General features: G+C 40.2%; 1 protein-coding gene across 22 annotated transcripts in view; it reads right to left on the bottom strand.

Annotated features, from left to right (window-relative positions):
* Positions 1 to 22,430, bottom strand: part of BAZ2B (bromodomain adjacent to zinc finger domain 2B) — a 277,861-nt gene that overhangs the window by 107,815 nt on the left and 147,616 nt on the right. For 14 of the 22 annotated variants that reach the window (XM_084644095.1, XM_084644075.1, XM_084644093.1 and 11 more), the window contains 4 exons: positions 16,680 to 16,868; positions 11,074 to 11,238; positions 9,375 to 9,568; positions 2,001 to 2,216 (listed from right to left, as the gene is read on the bottom strand). In XM_084644095.1, the coding sequence (XP_084500221.1) occupies positions 2,001 to 2,216; positions 9,375 to 9,568; positions 11,074 to 11,238; positions 16,680 to 16,868 (764 nt within the window). The remainder of the gene's footprint in view (positions 1 to 2,000; positions 2,217 to 9,374; positions 9,569 to 11,073; positions 11,239 to 16,679; positions 16,869 to 22,430) is intronic. The other 8 variants (XM_084644087.1, XM_084644081.1, XM_084644092.1 and 5 more) reach the window with 3 other exon arrangements.

Consider the following 22,430-nt stretch of genomic DNA (forward strand, 5'->3'; position numbering starts at 1 on the left):
TTAGTTGTATCTTTGGGGAAGAAATCCCCTATAGATGGGATTACTCTATCTTTTGCTAAAGATGCCACAGCAGCATTGGTCAGTGGTATATCTGTAATGGCATTTTTTGGTTCTTGCACTTTATAATACCTAAGTGCATGCCTGCTAGTGCATTTACCCTCATCAGGGGTTTCCCATTCCTCTTTGATCGCATTCTAGAAGGATGTCTCGGATTATGATTTAGAAGGCAGGTACTGTATTTGCCTTTAGGATTGCCCTCTAGCACCTGCTCAGGTTGGATCTGGATCATGGCTGCAACCTTTCTGCACACTGTTTCAAACATTTTAAGAGGAAAAAAACCTTTTTTGTATTTTTTCCATGTCCTGCTCAGAGCCTGAATCTGAGCATTCCCCTTCCTCAGTAGAGACGGAGGCGTCTGAGTCAGAGGACAAATACCTCTTTGGTTTTTGTTGGGGTTTTTTTGGGGGGGGGGGAGGGGGTTAATACTATCTCCTTTCTTTTTTGCTCTTTTTGAATTTTTTAGTTTTTTAGCCCTCTTTCCAGATGTTGCCATTCAGCTGTGGCTAGGGCTTACCTTTTATGGTTTGCTTTATGCAGTGCTTTGAGTCCTCCAGATAAATCTTCCTCCATGCCCTCCCCCTCAGGGTCCCACTCTCCCAACCTGGGAAATAGGGTTTCATTGCCAGAGTTCCCTGATTCTAGCTCTGAGTACAAGCACTGCTTCTCTCCCTAGGGAACTTAGAGGGAGACCTGGAGCCCTTTACAGGTTTTTTCTTTCTGGTCCTGTTCTGCCCTGAGACTTCCCCCCTGGACTGGCTGGTTGAAGTCCTCCTAGTCATTGGAATCTCTCCCCGCTCTGCTTTGTGTCCACAGATTGGGCTTTTCTATGTTGGAGTGGTACTTTCTTGGGAAGGGGTGGGGGGAGGACCTGAAGTGCCTATCCAACTTACAGCCTATGCACTTGCAGTAGAAGGGCTGGCTGGCTCAGAACTGGCAGAGCACAATTCGCCTTCTGAAGAGCCTGTAAAAGCTGCCTTGCAGAACACCACTTGGATTTAGCTTGATGTTAGCATGACAGCTCTGCCATGCAAGGGGCAGAGGAATCCCACAGGGAGACACTGAAGTGCCAGTTCTGGGTGGCTGAGACCACCCCACGGCTCAACGTCTGATCCACAAGAGGGAAAAGAAAGACAGGCTGCTTACTTTTGCTACTGTCTGAAAAAAATTGAAAAAAACAACCTGTCAAAGAAAATTTGGGAGCAAAGTGAACCTCCACTTGACTGCTGCCACAAAGGCAGAAGATCAGGCAGCAGGCTAGAGAAGAGGATCTGGCTAACACGAAGCTGTGCTACAACTTTGAATTGCCTCTGGAAACTGCAGACAAGAAGGGAATAGCCAATATGTATCAGAATTGTGGGAATAGAATATTGAGATTCCCATCCTGCTTTACTGGGTTTGGGTAGGGTAAAGGGTATACTAAGAAAAGAGCAGCTATGAACAGAATGCAGTATCCATGGTGACATACAGTTCAACTAAACTTTACAGCACAAAGTACTTAATTTGTCTCTACATATAGTATATATTTTCCAGTTTATAATAAAAATTACCTCCAGATCAAGCATTTCCTAGAAATTAACAACCAGCTGAGTTAAGGGCACTTTTTACTTTGAGCAAGCCATTAACTCCCAGGAAATGCTCTTCCCTGCCAAGTATTAATTCTTAAACAATGCCTCAGCTGGTACAAATCTGAGTTTAATTTTTCAGAGTAGCAGCCGTGTTAGTCTGTATTCGCAAAAAGAAAAGGAGTACTTGTGGCACCTTAGAGACTAACCAATTTATCTGAGCATAAACTTTTGTGAGCTACATCCGATGAAGTGAGCTGTAGCTCACGAAAGTTTATGCTCAAATAAATTGGTTAGTCTCTAAGATGCTACAAGTACTCCTTTTCTTTTTTCAGTAACAAAATTGCTAGCTGTACAATCACTATACAGCTATCATACCTTATTCTTGTTTTTATGTTGTGCTTCATTCTCTGAATCAGAATCATCATCTTCACTTTCTTCAATGCTTTGATCTTCCTCCTCCTCCTCCTCCTCCTCATCTTCTTCTAGATCATCTGAGTCACTGCTACTAATGCCTTCACTTGAGGTGTCCGAAGAGGAGCCTGAATCACTATCACTATTGCTGGAGCTTTCTACTGCTTTCTTTCTTGGTTTCTAGAGAGAAGATAAAAACTTTATTAATGGTAATCTTTAATTTGTTACATTATTCATCTCTTCTTGACATGGTCTTATCGGTCTTGACTAATATTATCAGCAATTCTCTAGCGTACCTTATTCTCCTGATGTTCTTCGGAAAGAAGAAAGAGGAACTATAAAATGAATACATTAACCATATCTGGTGACCGGTATCCCACTGAATGTGAGAACACACTGTCATCAATTTTAAGGACAATATGAGAGATTCTTTGTGTAACTGCCAAATTCAGGCCTAGACAATTGGGTGACTACACAGAGTGTGTGTTCTAACAAGCCTAAAAACAATAAAACCTACAATAAGCTCCATCAAGATATTTCAATAATCATGCTGTGACAATTTGGTTAATCTGTCTTTGTACAACGTATTAATTTTGTTTGATATTGTGGCCCTTCTATGTTGTCTGTGTCAGACTGCAAACTCTATTTTGAACGAGGGGCTGGTTGCCTTCTCACTTCCATGTTGGACTTAAATGCTGAGGGGTGCTGAAGGGAAGTGTGGGGCGGGGCAGGGAATGGTGCCTACAAGTCTGTCTTTGAAAGGGACAGAAGTTAAGGGCTATTAACTAGTTATTAACTAGTTAAGGGCTATTAACTAACATAGTTAAGGGCTATTAACTAACATAGTGTTTCTATTGCTTAGTGCTATAAATTTGCATGGCATTTCCAGGAAGGAAGAGATGGCCCCTGCGTCAAAGCGCTTAAAATCTGTAATAGGCAAGCACAGGAAACAAACAAGAGAAGGTAGCAACAAGGTGACAAAAATACAGAAGATGACATGAAATATATATTGAAATTTCAAAGAACAGATTTTGAAATGTGATAGATGAGGCTTGCAAAGTTAGCCAAACAAGTGTATTTGCTTTCAGGAGGGACTCTTGAAACATTAAGACAGGGATGTCACATCAGATGTAAGGGGCAATGTGAAAAAAAAAGGCATGAATGCACTTAGGGTGAAGGCAAAAAGCATAAAGGCAAGTATTGACAGAGTGCAAGTTATAAAGGTAGAAGGTAGGGAGAAACAAGGTTTAAGATGTAGGCAGGGACAGAGGAGTTGAACAGCACCTTGAAAGCAAGGATGAGATGTGCGTAAACTAGATACAGATACATGGAGCACTGAAGAGGTCATAGGGAGAATGAGATAGTGTCAGACCAGTATGAAGGGAAAATAATTTACACTGCACTATGCAGACACATTGAAGAGCAGAACATCAGGGTGTCTGGAAAGAACAAAGTGACAATACTTTTAAGTTACAATAGTAATGGGAATGTCTAAGAAAGCACCTTTAGAAAGAATTTTTTTTCTTTACTTCCTTTTTAAAAGGAATATATCAGAAGATTGGTATAGTCAAGTAGCTTTTTATCATGGCTACTGAACAGTAATCAGATTACTGAAACAATAGGAGCCTAAAAAGAATTGAGAATTCTATGCTGAAATCCCAAAATTTGTTGTTTTAAGAGGATTTATTGGAATTAATTGTATGGACTGCTAACCATGTATGGACTGCTAACTTGTGATACACCTGGGCTGAATTTACATGAGGGTGGAGCTATTTGGCATTTGCGATAGTTATTAAACACAGCATTTAGAACAAATGAACGTTTAATTACTGGTCAATCATAGAGTTTTCATTTCTGTTATGGGCTTGTCAAGATTGGTCTGACTGCTTCAGTAGGGCTTTTGCCATGTCTTTACCCTATATGCAATACTGTGACTCATGATATTTAAAACACTATAAAACAGGTACTTATATCCTGTGCAACTGGTTTCAGTGGAGCTGCTTCTGTTTATTCAAGGTCAGAATCTGGTCCTAGATGTTTAGTGATTGATCCTCTTTATATCATATTTAAATGTCTTTATCTTCCTTTCAAATACTAGGCACAGAAGTAGGATGTGTCTTCATGAAGGTTAAGGTCTTAAAATGAAACAGAACACCATGATTTGCAAGCAGTAAAATGAGCAGAACTTCCTGAGATCAGATATATAGGACAGTATTTAAAATGGGTGTTTACCACACAATGATGATATTTACCTCTACTGTGATACCCATTAGGAACAGTATCCCCGATAATGTCACGGCAAACCTGGTGACTGAACTTTGTGACTTTGTCCTCACCCATAACTATTTCACATTTGGGGACAATGTATACCTTCAAATCAGCAGTACTGCTATGGGTACCCGCATGGCCCCACAGTATGCCAACATTTTTATGGCTGGCTTAGAACAACGCTTCCTCAGGTCTCGTCCCCTAATGCCCCTACTCTACTTGTGCTACATTGATGACATCATCAACATCTGGACCCATGGAAAAGAAGCCCTTGAGGAATTCTACCATGAGTTCAACAATTTCCATCCCACCATCAACCTCAGCCTGGACCAGTCCACACAAGAGATCCACTTCCTGGACACTATGGTGCTAATAAGTGATGGTCACATAAACACCACCCTATACCGGAAACCTACTGACTGCTATACTTACCTACATGCCTCCAGCTTTCATCCAGACCACACCACACGATTCACTGTCTACAACCAAGCTCTAAGATACAACCGCATTTGCTCCAACCTCTCAGACAGAGACAAACACCTACAAGATCTCTATCAAGCGTTCTTACAACTACAATACCCACCTGCTGAAGTGAAGAAACAGATTAACAGAGCCAGAAGAGGACCCAGAAGTCACCTACTAAAGGACAGGCCCAACAAACAAAATAACAGAACGCCACTGGCCGTCACCTTCAGCCTTCAACTAAAACCTCTCCAACGCATCATCAAGGATCTACAACCTATCCTGAAGGACGACCCATCACTCTCACAAATCTTGGGAGACAGGCCAGTCCTTGCCTACAGACAGCCCCCCAACCTGAAGCAAATACTCACCAGCAACCACACACCACACAACAGAACTACTAACCCAGGAACCTATCCTTGCAACAAAGCCCATTGCCAACTGTGCCCACATATCTATTCAGGGGACACCATCATAGGGCCTAATCACATCAGCCACACTATCAGAGGTTCATTCACCTGCACATCTGCCAATGTGACATATGCCATTGTGTGCCAGCAATGCCCCTCTGTCATGTACATTGGTCAAACTGGACAGTCTCTACGTAAAAGAATAAATGGACACAAATCAGACATCAAGAATTATAACATTCAAAAACCAGTCAGAGAACGCTTCAACCTCCCTGGTCACTCAATTTCAGACCTAAAAGTTGCAATTCTCCAACAAAAAAAACTTCAAAAACAGACTCCAATGAGAAACTGCAGAATTGGAATTAATTTGCAAACTGGACACCATTAAATTATGCCTGAATAAAGACTGGGAGTGGATGGCTCATTACACAAAGTGAAAACTATTTCTCCATGCTAATTTTCCCACTACTGTTACTCACACCTTCTTGTCAACTGTTTGAAATGGGCCATCCTGATTATCACTACAAAAGTTTATTTTCTCCTGCTGATAACAAGTCACCTTAATTGATTAGTCTCGTTACAGTTGGTACGGCAACACCCATTTTTTCATGTTCTCTGTGTATATATATCTTCCTACTGCATTTTCCACTGCATGCATCCGATGAAGTGGGTTTTAGCCCACAAAAGCTTATGTCCAAATAAATTTGTTAGTCTCTAAGGTAACACAAATACTCCTTGTTTTTTTTACAAATATAGAGGCATAGTTATTTAGTTATCTAAGGCAACTGGCAAGTATTTAAGTGTCCAAATTCCATGGACATCTTTGAAAATATCAGCCTATGCCTCTCAAAATATCTCAGGACTACTTCTTGATTCCGCTTTACTACTGAACTAGGAAAAAATGACCATCTTCACACTCCTTTTATCTTCAGACAAGGCACAGACATCAAAAATAGTGAAGTACTCTTTAGCATCAGACCTTTCAGTGCAGTCTTTACTTTTGCCCATTTGTTTTCCTCCAGCGATCTTCCATGTGCCCAACAGATCACTCAAAATCCCACCCTAATCCCTTCCCACATTTTTAACTTCAGTTCAACTCCTCAACCTTTGAGTTTCTATTTAAAATGACAAACACAAACCGGTAAGTGACACAAAAGTACTCCTTTTCTTTTTGGGAATACAGACTAACACGGCTGTTACTCTGAAACCTGACAAATGTAACAATTGCTCCAGGTACAGAAACAGGGGAGGGAAAAAATGTAACAGAAGAGGGGATTGCTGAGTTCTTGTTTATAGCTTTCTGTATGTCTTGACACCAGTGGGTTGAAACCCAATTGAAATCTTCTATTGATGAAGGGCTATCAGGTCCATGGTGCTTCTGATCCAAGCCTGGATCTGTGGAGAAGGGTTCAGGATGAAGAACACTAACTGGGACAGAATTAGAAAGTTCTGATTTAAAGAAAGTCAGTATCATTTACAAAAAGATATGAGAACCAACAAATCTAGGGTTACATTATGAGGGAAATGACAACAGAAACATTTTGACAGACAAAAGCTCTGGACATTCTGTAATTTACCCAGCTTTGGATGCAATAGTGAAAACAGTCAAATTTTGTAAGTAGTATACATGGCAAACTATCGGAATAGATAAAGAACTGTCTTGATTTTAAAGCCAAGTGATACTTGGTGAATTGAAACAATAGAGGTGGAAGGTGGCACCTAAGAGCAGTCACAGGACAAAATCTACCGATGATTCAGACCTGGTAGTTAAAGGAAACAGACAACACAAAGAAGAGGGGAGGAGGGACTGTGAAAATCAGAATGATTTCTACAGACTAAAATCAAAGGCCGGTAATTGGCTTATCCAGCTCAGTTTGGAGACTGAGGCTTAGGTCCAAAAGATGAAATTTGAATGATTTCTACTGTTTCATGGTTATGCCACAAACTACTCTGCAAGAAGAGAAATTTGGAGGTAATGACAGATAAAATTCCAATACCTTTGGCACTATGCTTAATGGCAGTAAAAAGCAAGCAAACACCTGGGATACATAAACAGAGGTATTATTAAAGATACTGTGTCCTGGGAAATTCCTTACTTGTGTATGAGGCAGAAACGTGGCCACATTTGCATGCAAATCTTATGAACTGATACAAAATTATTCTTCAACTGCTCCATTTCTAAATTTAATAAACAAGTCTGGAGTATCTAAAAAGCATAATAAGATTCCAACATGTATAGCAGAACATTCCAATGCATTTGAAGGTTGTTAGAGGGTGCATGTTTAAACAGTATTCTGAGGTAAAATGTGTTTTATACTTTTGGTGGGATGGATTTTGTGAAAAGACTCCCCAGATAAGCTTGGCATCAAGGTAAATGAGAGTAAGGAAGTTATCCAAGCCTGCATCTTAAAACACCTAAAAATCTTAGATTTTTAAATGTTTTGCATGTCCCAAGCCACACAAAAAAATAAAATTAAAAAATATAGTGTTTGAAAATGTAGTGTGGAACAGCAACGATCTAATAAAAGCCCATATCGAGAAAACTCTAATTAAGATTTTCAGGACTAAGTGTGAGTATTTTAAGGTAGATTGCTGGATATAAACATCAAATCTACTTCAAAAATTCTGACTAAAGTTCACATTTAATTCATTTCACTTAGAGCATTTGGAGCATATAGACCGGGGTGGGCAAACTTTTTGGCCCAAGGGCCACATCTGGGTGGGGAAACTGCATACAGGGCCATTAATACAGGGCTGGGACAGGGGGTTGGGGTGTGGGAGGGAGTGCGGGGTGCAGGGAGGGGCTCAGGGCAAGGGGTTGGGGCAGAGCAGGGGTGCAGGGTTTACGAGGGGGCTCAGGTGCAGGAGGGCTGCAAGGTGTGGCAGACGGCTCAGGGCAGGGGGCTGGGGTGCAGGAGGGGGCTCAGGGCAGGGGGCTGGAGTGCAGGAGGGGGTGCACAGTGCAACAGGGGCTCAGGACAGGGGGTTGGGGTGCAGGAGGGATGCAGGGTGCAGCAGGGGGCTCAGGGCAGGGTGTTGGGGTGCAGGAGGGGTGCGAGGTGTGGCAGGGGGCTGCGCAGGAGGGGTGCGACAGGGGGCTCAGGACAGGGGGTTGGGGTGCAGGAGGGGGTTGAGGTGGAGGCAGGGGCTCAGGGCAGGAAGTTGGGTCCGGGGCGCAAGAGGAGTTTGAGGTGCGGGCTCCGGCCTGGCACTGCTTACCTGGAGCAGCTCCAGGGTGGCAGCGGCGCCCCATGCTCCTGGTCAGCAACACGTCCCTTCGGCCTCTGGGGAAGGGGAGGCAGAGGGCTGAGCACAACACAAGAGCAGTGTGCAGAGCCCTCTGCTGCCCCTCCCGCAGCGGCTGCAGGGACGTGGTGCCAGCCGTTTCCTGGAGCAATGCAGGGCCCGCTGCACCACAGGAGTGGTAATCCCGCGGGCCAGATCCAAAGCTCTGAGGGGTCGGATCTAGCCCACAGACCCTAGTTTGTCCACCCTTGGTATAGACCATTGTAACGGGAAGAGGCAAGAAGGCTATGGTATCAAGTGACTCACAAAAAGTATCAGAATTAATGCACTTCTGTCCTTTGACATTTAATCTAGTTATTGGCAGTCGGTACTGTCCAAGTGCCTTCCTTTCCAACCACAAGGAGACCGAGTTCTAGCCTCCAGTTTTCTATTGCTTGGACATAAGTAACTTGGGACTCAGTGAAGCGAAGTACTTAAACACGTGTCTAACTAAGCATGTGAGTAAGCCTACTTCAGTGCAACTACTTGTGCTTAAAGTTAGGCATATGCTTAAGTACTTTGCTGAATCGAGGCCACTAATAGTACTTCCATTCCCTCATAGATAGGAACTCCCACATGGGAAGATATATGAATCTTTTCTCGAAGTGCCGGAACGTTCTTTTTGCTATGAAATTCAATGTTATCTTCCCATGCATGACCAAGTATGACTGATCTACTCAGGTTAGCAGAACGTACACATAAAGCTCTATGCCCATTAACTAAAAACCAGCATTAATCAACTGGTGCCAGGTGAGAGATCCTGCATTAGTGAAAAAGGAAATCCCAAGACATTGGCAAAGGGGAATAAAACACTTTATAATATAATCTTCATTGCAGACCATGGAGTTTTAAAGGCCAATACTATAATCTTACATCTTTAGCCATGAATCATCAGCTTTTTTAAGTTATTTACCTTATCTTTGATTTTGTCAGCTCTGGTATCCAAAAGCTTGTTTTTGTTTTGTTCCTGGTTACATTTGCGACCTCCCCCTCCTGAGGTTATAGCCTTTGCTTGTCCTGCAGAACTTGCAGTGGTAGTAAGCAATATGGATGTGTTGACCCCAGATACTGATGTTGTACTGTTCCCATTTACTGATCCATTCACACCTTAGAAAAAAAAATTAAAAACTGTGGTTTACAGAATCGTAGACATAAAGAAGTCACTTCTGTGGTGAGTTATGGTCATATTAGCCTATATTAGGGGTACCTGTAGCAAGAGGTACAGATAAAGACATATTTAAATATTCAAAGACATATTTAAATTCTAAAATATACTGTCCTATAAAACACTGCTACCCCAAGAAAAGGAGTAATTTGGAAGAGGGGGTTGTTGTTTGTTGTTGTTTTTGAGGAAAACATGACAATACCAATAAGGAGACATAAAAGACAGGCTTGAATAATTTGTAGTTTACTGTCAGAAATCAAGAATTGTCTGTTTTCAACAATACACTTAGACATTAGTCAGTAAAGATATAATTTACTCTGTTCAAAATAAAGAGCTTAAAAACATACACTGTGCTAAGCCTCTGCTAGGAGGAATCCCTTCATATCTTAAAGATAAAGAGAGAAGTGTGTGTAGGAAGCTGCATCCACAGCTTGTTATTGTACAAGGCCTGTTGGGGAGTGGAGAGATATCAATGAAGAAAAAGTGAGAAACTTGAAAGAATTTCATTTGAAATCAGACAAGTTTTAGTTTTGCATATTAGTTTCAAAAACTAAGTTTTTCAAGAGGTAATCCTTGACACACACATAATTTCCCATTCTGGGGTTCTGGAATCTTGAGCACGTGGACTTGGGAGCATGGAAGAGGATGCTAAAAACTTCCTGACTACTGCCCATCCATCAAGATCTCAGTTAAACAATATAAATTATAATTTATACTATATAGAGAGAGGATATGTGATTGCACTGGATAAAGGTTTTATTGGTGAGAATTTGGAAAGATTGCAGTAAGAAATCTGAAGGCCATGTTCACTGCTGCACCTCCATCTGTTTTAAAGAGCCAGCATTTAGAGGCTTGCACAACTAAGGCACAAGTCCTGAACTCGGCACCTGACCCAAATGCCTGGGCTTAATGACACACAGGGTGCAGGTGTGTGCAGGGGGAGGGGCCCTCTATCACTACCACCAGCCAAATCTCCTGGGGAAGCGAGGTGAAAAACAAGAACATCTGTAAAATTATGATATCCCATGGCTCTTCCCCGCCTTTCCCTGCATGCTGCTGCCCTGGAGGTGGGTACAGTCCCCCACAGCCAGCCCCCAACTTTGACGACGTAATGGAACAATATTCGCTACAGGTGACCAAATATAGACTTATATATCAACCTACTCCTTTAAAAACAAATCTGCTATGCATACTCGGTATGCAGTGATCTAGATATAATCATAGAAAAACAAGAAATCAAAAATATATGTCCTAGAAGTGGTATTCAGTGACTGAAAGCCCATACTTAGATACCTGATGCCCCACTGCCAAAATAAACTCATACTAAATTGTTTAGATATGGCAAGGATGATGATGATGAATTCAAAGTAAAACTCATGCACACTACCAGAAACAGATGGTATAGGGCTCAGGCTTGTTTTATTCATGTTACAACTTCAGCTGTTACCTTTTTCTAAACCACCTCGACTATTTTTCCCTGTATTTCTTGAATGGAATGAACTGGAATCATGATTCTGGGCAGGAGGAGCAAATAGTGGTGGAATTCCCAGAAGAGGTGGAAAAAAAGCAGCCCCTGTACGAGTGTGCACATCTGTTCGCCACCATTCTGAACCTCAAAGAAGAAGAAAAAGGAAAAAACCCAAACATTAGTTATCCCACTCAATTTATTTTTTTAATCTTCATCTAATGAAGCTTCTGTATGCAATTTACAGCAGATCCACAAAATAAATTCTGCCTATTTTAAAGTGGGGACAGGATTTATCAAAAGTGCCTAAGTGACTTAGAAGGACAAGTGTCACTGACTTTCTCTGGAATTTACATTCTGAAGTCATTTAAGAGCTTTTGAAAATTACACCCTCAATTTTTATTCATTCCCATTTTGAAAACAAGCATGTGAAAAAAAAACAAATAAGTTGCAATACTGAGGTGACCACACCAAAATTACATTGGTCGAAAACACCATCAGGAAACACAGTCACTTTTGCATGCTTATTGTCCACCCCGTGAAGAGTGAAAGTGAGTCACTGCTGTGCCTCTTAAGAGGTACAGCCCAGAACTCCCAAGCCAGGGAGACAAGATGCTATGGTGCCTTTATGTAAGGTTTGAACCCTCCCAATTTTGATCTACTCTTGGTTCTATATCGTAACTTGAACACCCCTGGGGACCTCTCCAAGTTGAGACAGCCTGAGGCTTCCCTGTGGTAAACAATGATGCCAGGAACCTGTACAGCTCGGCCCCATACATGACCATTGTGCCCCCAGCCCTGCCTCAGTTTGCCCCCTACACCAACACTTGGGGGGAAAAAAAGGTCCTTAAAAGGCAATCTTTTTGTTGTTTTTTACAGAGCATGCACAAGGGGGTGGGGGGGAAATCCTCCCACAACCAGAAAGGGCTGTCAGGGCTCCTTTATGCCACTCCTGGACTTCTACACAACATAAAGAGGTCTGAGTAGGGGATGAGAATCTCACTTTGGAATAAACTGATATATCACGTTGAAATAAACTGATAATGTAACATGGTTTGTTGTGTTTCTAACAAAACAGGAAATCAGTTTTAGTCTTGATTAATTCATGAAATCTCCTTTTTTCAGGCAGATCAAATATACAACCATTTGACATGGTCCCTTTAAAATTCAATTATTTTGGTTACTAACAGAGCAGCATCTTCGAATTTTTATGGCATCTTTCACCTGGAAAGTGCCCAAAATACTATATATTAAATATTGTACATAAAACAGAGACATGGTGGGTGAGGTAATATCTTTTCATTGGACCAACTTCCGTTGGTGAAAGAGAGGAGCTTTTGACCTTACACAACGCTCAAGCTAGTCCAATAAGAGACATTACCTGCTCTCTAATATCCTGGGACGAACACGGCTACAACATTACTGCAAATAGACTGTACATATGGCACCTCAGACACACAGCCATCTCTGATGCAGAGATTAGTAGTGAGGTAGACAACCTGTGGACCGTTCACTGCCCAACAATGTTGATGCCTGAACTTGTAGGGGATCCATGATGGCATACAGATCAGCCCAAGAGAATGGTTTTGCAGTATCAGGGCCATAGTTTGTAATAGCTGTTGAAGTTACTACAGTGGAGCCAACTTAAAAACACTTGTTAGAATTAACACATTTATTCAGCAACAAACCAAAACACACAGCATAATCCAGAAAAAAACTTTTACATCACTTCTAAAGGAATAAAACCGTTAAAAGAACAAGCTCCTTTGCTTGGAAAAATAAAAATAAAATAAAACAAAATAAAAAACCAACCCCCAAAACTGGTAAAACAACTGGTTCATGTTTAGGCAAGGGAAGACCTTTTAGAAGCTTCACTTAAATAAAAGTGGGGGGAAGTCATGATCTTATACTACTTGTAACAAAGGAGTGACAGAAATAAGATCTGTAAATGCAAATATAACATAGGTACAAAACAAGTTTGGACTTAATAAAACAAAGCAGTTAAGCAAGTCTGTACTGCTACATAAAATACTGTAGCTTCTGAAAGAGACAGGGAACTTACAGTTTCCTTCATGGCTTGACACACTGTTTTTTTGTTTGTTTGTTTTTGTTTTTTAAGTGGTGGTAGCAGCTCTTTTGATTGGGTTGATCAACATTAAGGAAAGAAATTGTTATAATATATTATGCTATTTTACTCACCAAAAACCCCCCAAATAACCTCTCTCAGGGTTGCTGATGAGGCCAATGGAGCATAAGATTATAGAGTAAGCTTCCAAGGGAAATAATGGAATCCCTATTACCAATATGATTAAAAGTATAGACTGACAGAGCAGTAGAAATACACAGTAGGGAACAATCTGCACAGGTAACAGGATAGACTAGATGACAAATAGGCCTTTTATATCTGATTCATGTCATTTTCTGAATTAGTGTCCTCCTCTTGGAAATTGCTCCTTTAAGGGTTTCTGTGTGCAATTATGCTTTAAAATATATATATAGATACACTTTAAAAAAGCAGCAGGCATATGCATCAGCTTTGAGTAAGTTCTGTGTGATCAAGTTGAGAACCTGAAGAATCCGGGATTAAACAAAGACTGTGAATGGCTAGCCAACTACAAAAGCAGTTTCTCCTCCCTTGGAGTTCACACTTCAACTGCTAGAAGAGGGCCTCATCCTCCCTGATTGAATTAACCTCATTATCCCTAGCCTGATTCTTGCTTGCGTATTTATACCTGCCTCTGGAAATCTCCACTACATGCATCCGACTAAGTGGGTATTGACCCATGAAAGCTTATGCTCCAATACATCTGTTAGTCTATAAGGTGCCACAGGACTCTTTGCTGCTTTTGAAGAATCCATTGCTCCACTCCACAGGAATGCTTCATTTTTAAAGAGATGATACCAACTTCAATACAGTTTGAAGATGGAAATTGTACCAACAGGAGGCAAATTCTGCTGTTATTTACACGGATGTCAATTTCTCTAATGAAGGTAATAAAGTTACACCTGATTTACACCAGTGTAAGGGAGAGTAGAATTTAGCCTTTTATTTTAAACAGTCATTTAGAATTACTATTCAAGAAGAGCATTTGGAACGGAAGGTTAGATTACGTAAGTGTCACGTTTTACATTCACTGGCTGACACTATTAATGGTTATGAAAACTGGATTGTGAACAATGCCAGTGACAGACAGTCTGAGCTTTTAACCTGCCATGGTGTCACTCAGTATGGAATATGTAAACAAAACAAAGAGCAATGAATTCATAATAAAATGTGGTGATTACTGCTCAGGAAAAGGTAAGAATATTTCAGATGTATCAAGATGTGGAGACCACCTGAGAAAGAGAATGCACTACCATGTGCTAAGAAGGGAACACAAAGAGAACAGCGATAGGGAAACACAAAGGATAGAATCGCACAAATACCAACCAAGAAAATTGTTTGTCCCTGGTGCGAAGGGCCACCTTCAAAGATTCAAATGACACAGAATGGCTATGTACAGTTATATAGCTATGTATAGTTATGTAAAGTTTCTATATTGTCTGATATTATAACAAATGGGATGTATGAACTCAAGACAGTCTTTTAGCAGGACAGCAAAGCAAAATTGTCTGAGAAAACATAAAACTAAAAATTCTCTCTATATGCAAATCTTAGTCATAAAAAAATTGTACCTTTATAGATAAGATGCTTCCAGGTTAACTGAAGCACCCAAGAGGTCTCTTTTCCAAGACCATCACTGAAAAGCAGATAAGTAATGATTATGGGCCTGATCCTAAGAGATGCTGAGGAAATGCAACTCTCATTAAGAGTTTATTTTACTTCAGACACAAAGGATTGACATCTATGGTAAATGTGGATGTTAAACATCTCTCAGAATAAGGCTTCGAGTAAGTAACTGTCATTCTATTGCACCAACATCCAGTAGATAAAATGGTTACAGCTGCATGAATCATTCAGCCATAACAGAGACAAATCACTGAATGACAATATTGTCCCAGGATCAATGTCTCCTGCTCTGAATATAATTTTAACCTTCTAGACTTCACCTCAACATGCATTTCTCTAAATGCCTTGCCTCTGCCTAGGTGTGGACCTTTATCTAGTGACAACGTTCTACTTCTGTTTTATTGATATGATTTCTAAAAAATAACTAGGTCATTTTGGCAAACAAAGTAAAAGATTACAAGAGAACTAGCTATAAGGTTTGTTCAGAGTTTTTATCAAGAGAGAATGAGTAAGCCAAGTGGAATTCTGCAGGTAGAATTCAATTCTTCCACATTTTTTTTTTTTTAAATACAGTCTTTACACAGTGTTAAGTCCCTAGAAAAGAGAATTCCTTTCTCATGGGAAAATATGCTGTTGCAATCTACAGAAGACTGAGTTAGGAAAACACTTCGCTTTATCAGGAGACAAATTTTGACACTCACACTTCTCTAGGATGCTCAATGTGTATTAAGACATGAGGTTTTGTTTCCTCAGAGAGGGGATTTAGAGAGTTCTAAATACTAGCAGAATTAGGATGTGGGAAAATACTAGCAGAATATCTGACACCCTAAGCTTGAAGTCAGATGCTACTGGTGCACAACCATCTCCCGCAGAATTCTGCAATTTGCTTTAGGATAAGGCTTATTAGAGCTTATTGTACAGATTTTACAAGATGGCACCATGAATAAAAATTTATTACCAGTAACAACAGTTATCTAAGGGACAGCAGCAATAATCATCACTACCCTACAGCAGTGTCTATAGTAGTTCCATACTTTGGGACCCTACTGAGTTGCTACAACTTGACAATTTGTAGGTACCTATTCACCTGGGGCAAAATTTACAAAATTAGCTATAGAACCCAGGTTCCAAGTCCCATTTACAAAAGTGACAGGCACTTAGGATCCTAAGTCCCATTGACTTTCAATGAGACATGGGCACCCTGAGTCATTTGAAGTGCTTTTGGAAATTTTACCCACTGTCCTTGACCCCAAAGTGAAGAAAAAATTCATGTTTCTTATCAATCAATCACAGCTTGAGCTGACAAAAGGACAAGTAAAATCAACCATTATCTCTTGAGCTTGGTTAGAACTTTCACTATTACAGGTGTCAGACAGAAAACAACTGAAAAAGTTACCCCAAAAAAGGGAGAATAGATCCATTACCCTTCCAACTTTTCTCCATATTAAATAAATACCTTCCAATCTTATTGTTTGTGATAAATACATCCACCTAATAGAAACAAAGACATGTTAAGATGGAAAAAAACCAACAAGTGTCTGTCTGGTTAAACCTCACTATTGGCAAAAACATGTACTACTTCAGTTACACACTACAGTGGTTCTTAGAGAACCACTCTTGAGGGGCTATTAGTGAGAATCTCAGCCAATCTGCAATGTTTTCCTTTCCTCACATTGTAAATTACACTCAGGAATCTCCTAGACCTTGCCCAGTCCTAGATCTTGAGGTCTTTGACACAGGAAAGTTGAACCTCTTCTACTTTGCTTGTTGATGTAAAATAAATCACTGTCTATTTGAATTAGGACAGTTCATTGTTTCTTCTTCAGAAGGTTGAATATTCTTTGTAACAGATGTTTACCTGGAAAAGGTGCTAGATGGGGATGTGCTGCTAAGGCTGTGGGAGTACCAAGTGTTCCCAAGCCACCAAACTCTGAATGCCCTGAGCTGGCTGTATGTAGACCAAAGACTGGGTGGCTGACCATTGGGAAGGCACTCGACACTGTGGACAGGTTACACGGTTGATCCCCAGCTGTTCTGAATAAATGTCCTGAGGGGAAAAAACAACACTTGAAATTCTACTATCAAAAACAGATACTAATCATGTGAAGCCCAACCCTCATGCTTATAGAAAGTTTATAAAACTCTTTTCACATTTTTTTAAAGAACTGTTGTGTAGTTTTACATGTGGTATCCTTTGTTATTGCCATTTGCTTCCTATAAAACACAGATATTATCTGGAAACATTAACAATCCTAATACAAAATTTGAAATATAAAAGATGGTAAAAAGATATAGCATTTATCACTGTAATTATTTTAGCAGTCGAAAGTTTTTCTATTCCTTTTAGATAGTGGTGCAGGATCAGAGATAAACCATGGGACCTGCATGACCACAACTGACAACAACCAACAACACTGCCATATCTATCCTTATATATATATATATATAAGGCTGTATTCTGCAGTCTTGACTCAAGCAAACTCCCATTTTACTTCAAATAGGAGGACCTGCAAATCAGGCCTTGTACAAACAAACAAATCTAAATCATGTTTTGAGTATTTAAAGTTTGTGTATTTGTTACTACAGCCCAAAACTTTCAAAAGATTCTATAAGTCTTTCTGGAGCCATAAAACAAGCTGTATGAAAACTAGCTTCAGAAATCTTTTCCCTAGAGTAATCTCCATTTCAATCAATGGGTATCAACTATTGATTATCCTGTTAAAAAAACCAGAGTCCAACTACATGTACACCAGTTGGTTCTCCTACATCCAATATTCTGATGGAACACACAACACAATTCTAGTAGATTGGAAAGGAAAATAATACTTTTCCTTTTCAGAAAGTATGTTAGTATGTCTCTAACATATCATGTTCAACTCTCTATTTAGCTATTGGTTCAGACAATGTATCAAGTAGTAACACAAGGCACACTGTCTGTAATTCCCAGAATCATCCCTAATACCTTTTATAAATATATGAAAGACAGGTAAAATTGTTACCCACAAGTCATCTGTTAACAGTCAATTTTAATGAGAGAATGTATATTTTTTATTAGCAGCTCAGCCACTTCATTCCTAAATTCCTTCAGAACTCTTATAGAATACCATCATGCAGTCCTGGTTCCTAGCTGCTGTTTGGCACTTCCTCATCTGACAGACACCTCAATGTCATATTTGAAAGGACTACCTCTGAGGCAGACACTGTTTAAAGGCATGCTTTTGTGACTGTGATATAGTTTCTTAGCTAGCCTCCATGCTGAGTAAAGATTTTAATCTTTTTATTGGCTTCATTTTAAAAACAAAATACCGCTTTCTAAAATGTAAGCACTAATTGTTGGTATGACCCTTCCCATGTGGTGGTTGAACTTAATTATACTGTGGTCCCACTTAGTGGTCCAACTGCAGTTACCTTTTGAAACAAATCATGTCCACCTCTTCCGTTGTGGACTCCAGAACCACCTCGTCCAAGAAGATCAGATAAACGTATTGATTAATTGCTTTTCTAAATACTGTTCTGTTTTGAAACACGAGCAGTTTATATGGAAGGTAGGTCACTCATTATTAGTGCTTTATTAGATTTAATTGCCTCCCGCCTCCCTCACATTAAATACTCAATACCTCTAGTCTCCACATTAAGTACTCAATATCATTTGCCCTAATCTAGAGACTGGTAATAAACCTACTAGCATATTTGTATTCTTATGATTTGGGTTCTGTATCTATACAGATTGTACTGTGCTTTCTTCCACTAAGAAACTCTCAGATTCTATTGACTCTTCTAATGACAGTACTGCCCTGCCACTTCTACAATCTAATTTATCATTTTTGCATAGGTTATAGCTGGCAATTCTAGTATTTCAATTTTTTCGTAATTCTACCATATTTAAGAAATGTGTCTTAGTCTAGAACCAATATTATGTCATTATTTCCTTACACTCCCCGGACTGTGTGCATCCATCTCTTATCGTTTATTACTTAGATTATAAACTCTTTGGTGCAGGGACCTTCTCTGTTTGTACAGCACCTAGCACAATGGTCCAGGTCCTTGACTAGGGCTCCTAGGCATTATGGTAATATAAATAATCACAATCACCACAGTCCTATTCCATTACCAGGTCTTCTAGTTCATCTACTTCAAAGTTTTTGCTGTTAAAACACTCATTCTTGCACAATTTCATCTCTTTCTTTCATTGGTTTTATCTTGTCATAATTCTAGATTATGAGCTCTCTGGAGCAGGGACTGTCTTTTTTTAATTGTTTATATAGCATCTAGCACAATGTGGCCCTGACTGGGTGATGTAGGTACCACTGCAACGCAAATGATATACATCACCACTTCCTTATTCACCTACACATGGGGTATACAGTTTTTCATTTTTGACCTTTGCCCATATTTATCTCCTTTATCTGACACCTTGTTATTTTTCAGGCATTTATGTCAGCCATTCAGAGATTCATTTGTTTTAATGAAATACCCAGCAGATACTGTTGTCTGACTTGAGTTTTTCCTTAGTGCCTGTTGATTTCCCCCTAGTGCCTAGTTTAAATAATTCTCACAAACCTTGTCACAGCTTTCTGTGACAGACGTCTGATTCCACTGCAATTAACATGGAGCCCACCCCTTCTGCCTAGGCTCTCCTTTCACCCACAGTGCTTAACAAATGTAATTAAATGCTTCTTCTTCACATGATGTTCTCATTCACACCTTGAGACCCTGAAGTTTCTATTGTCTAACTCAGTGGTCTCCAAAGTTTTTGGATCGCGCACCCACATGGTGCTGCTGAAGAAAGAAGACGGGAAGACCTGCTGCAGGTGCCGCTGAAGAAAGAAGACGGGAAGACCTGCCGCAGGTGTGCAGAGCTGCCGCTGGAGAAAAAAAAAGGTTGAGTGCCATCCGACGGCACTCCTCCTGCCACACCCCCCCTGGGATCCTCTGGGGCACCCCCTGGGGTGCGCACACCCCACTTTGGAGATCACTGGTCTAACGGACACTGCAAGTGCACCTGGAAACATTTCAGAAAAACGACCAGAGATGCTTAAGACTCTTCTTCATAATTTAAATTTAGCTTCCAGAACCGCTTTCTGACACCACTACAGCACTGGTACCAATATACAGCATAATCACAGGCTCAGCACTCACTAGAATTTTATCTGGATATGTCATGAGATCCTGCACCTTTGCATCCTGAAGACATGTTGCAAAACCGTTCAAATGACCATTTCATATTTAGCTATTTCTAATGATCAAGTCCCCCATCACCACAGCCTAGCTGTGTATCAGAATGGTAATTGCATCCCCTTGATGGACCTCTTTGGTGCATGAAGAACTTTCAGTCTCCTCTTTATCTATTACAAAGAGTGTTCCAACTAAGACAGTTTGTTCTTTTGTCCCTACATGAAAATTGTACCAATAAAATTTTTAATAAATTCAAACATTTATTCTGATGCCCCACAGTACAGGTGCAGTTTGGGTCTGAGCGGAGAGCAGCAACAAGTCTTAACACCTTTCAGCCACTAATGTTTCATTTTCCTGCTGTATAATAGGAGGCTTCAGAGAAGTGATCACAGAGAATGAAGGGTGTCTGTAGTCACCTTTGCCTTCTGCAGAACCACTTACAACTGGCTGTTCAACACGTTACTGCTGAATGTCCCATACCATTTTCCAGGCCTCCAAAGGGAAGGTCTATTTCTGAAACCTGTACCTTCAGGGATTTATTCATCAGCCAGCAGCTCCACCCACTATACCTACTTAATTAAATGGTCCCCAGATCTGACACTCAAAAAAAGTCACCACACTCTTGGGCAACATATTCTTTCTCATGGGTCTGCTCTCAAGAAATAAACTCTGCCAACGTATGAGGCTTCTTCCACCTTTCAAACCTGATCTTTAGCCATGCAGTTTCAGTACATCTGCATTTCTCAGACAACAGAAAGAGACATCACACACAAAAAACAGTACCAACAGCTGTGATCCAGGGCACAATGCTGAGAATTTTGCTGATCCTTCTGCTGACCACAACCACCTGAACAACCAGTCTTTCACATTGGAGTGCACTGGTGGAAGACATCACTGGCACGGTCTTTGGATAAGACGTACTTTTTCTCCATCTACTGCAGCAAAGGGAAAATGAGAGGTGTGGTGTCCTCCATGCCTTTTCCATCAGCTCATCAACAATAGGAAGCATGGCATGGCATGGCAATTCTATTTGTAAGGGGAGCCTGATACACGTATCTTATCAATCTTGGCTCCTTAGGATTCCTGAAAGTAATTTAGTTCTAATCAGCTACTGAAACCAGCGGGGATATCAGTTCCTGCAGGGCACAGTCACTGTATTATTCTCCCCTCTGTGGATATATATTTAGCACCTCACTAATCTGCTAAAATCCAAACAGCACTCATCTCTAGGCCCATCCCACAATCGTAGCACAAGAAGAGCTAGAAGAGTCAATGGGTATAAACACTGGCTGTGCCAAGAGCTTCAGTGCAGGTAAGCATAACCAAGAAAATGCCAGTGACAGTATATCCAAGCTCCAGAGCACAAACATCTACCTCAGTGCAGAAAGGGCTTCCCCAGCACCTCTTCCAGATTTACTGTTTGATGCAAAGATTAGTGGTACTGTCATTCACATATGTGATGGTGTTATCCATGTGATAAATTGCAAAGCCAGGTTATCATGAATGTTCTTCACACAAAAGAGTGGAAGGATCAGGAATAGTGTGGCAAAAAACCCGTTTCCTCTATCTTTTTCAATACTCGATTATATATTTTAAAATACAACAGAAAACAAGCGCCCATTTGAATTAATTTTTTTAAACAAAAAAAGGTTGCATGGTGACTTCTTACTAGAAAAGAAGTATACATGAAATATGTTTTACATAAAAATTCAGTAGGGCATAACCCTGTAAAAATACCACATGAAATCAGAATGACACTGTGCAACAGGGTAAAGCAATCACAATCTTTTAAGGTTACTGAATTGGAAAAGATTAAGAACACAATGCAAATAAGACTTCTGACATAATTAAACCTGTATCCACAATACTTACTCCTGTGAATAATTCCATTTATTTCAATGGAACTATACCATTCTAGTGAATAAGTTATGTAGGATGAAACTTATTTTTTAAAAACCTTTTGAATATGATAGATTTCATCCTATAAGCAAAATACAAGTTACCAATATTAACTAAACTTCACTACCTTGTGAGTTTACTTTACCAATGGTTAAAGAGAACTAACTGTTCAGAAAGGTTAAGTGATTTACCCACAGTCACACACACAGAGTCAGTGACAGAGTCCGGCATAAAACAGAGTCCCAACTTCCAGTTCCCTACCCTATCCATTAGACAGCATTCCAATCCAATTAAACATTAATCAGAAACAAAAGTATGTGTTGAGATGCACGAAGACTATGAAATTCTGAACAACACAGAACGCTGGATGTCAAACTACTTGAAAGGTAAGAAATTGACCAAAAGAAGGATGCAGACTTAATTAAGATGAGTGTGCATTCTGGAGAAATTTCTTCACATGGGGAGAATTAATCCATTGAATAGTATACCAATGGAAGTAATAGGAGCTGATGCCTTACCTATCAATGTATGTGTG

Source organism: Lepidochelys olivacea (assembly GCF_965140295.1).
Source record: "Lepidochelys olivacea isolate rLepOli2 genome assembly, chromosome: 11".
In the NCBI taxonomy this organism is placed as follows: Eukaryota; Metazoa; Chordata; order Testudines; family Cheloniidae; genus Lepidochelys; species Lepidochelys olivacea.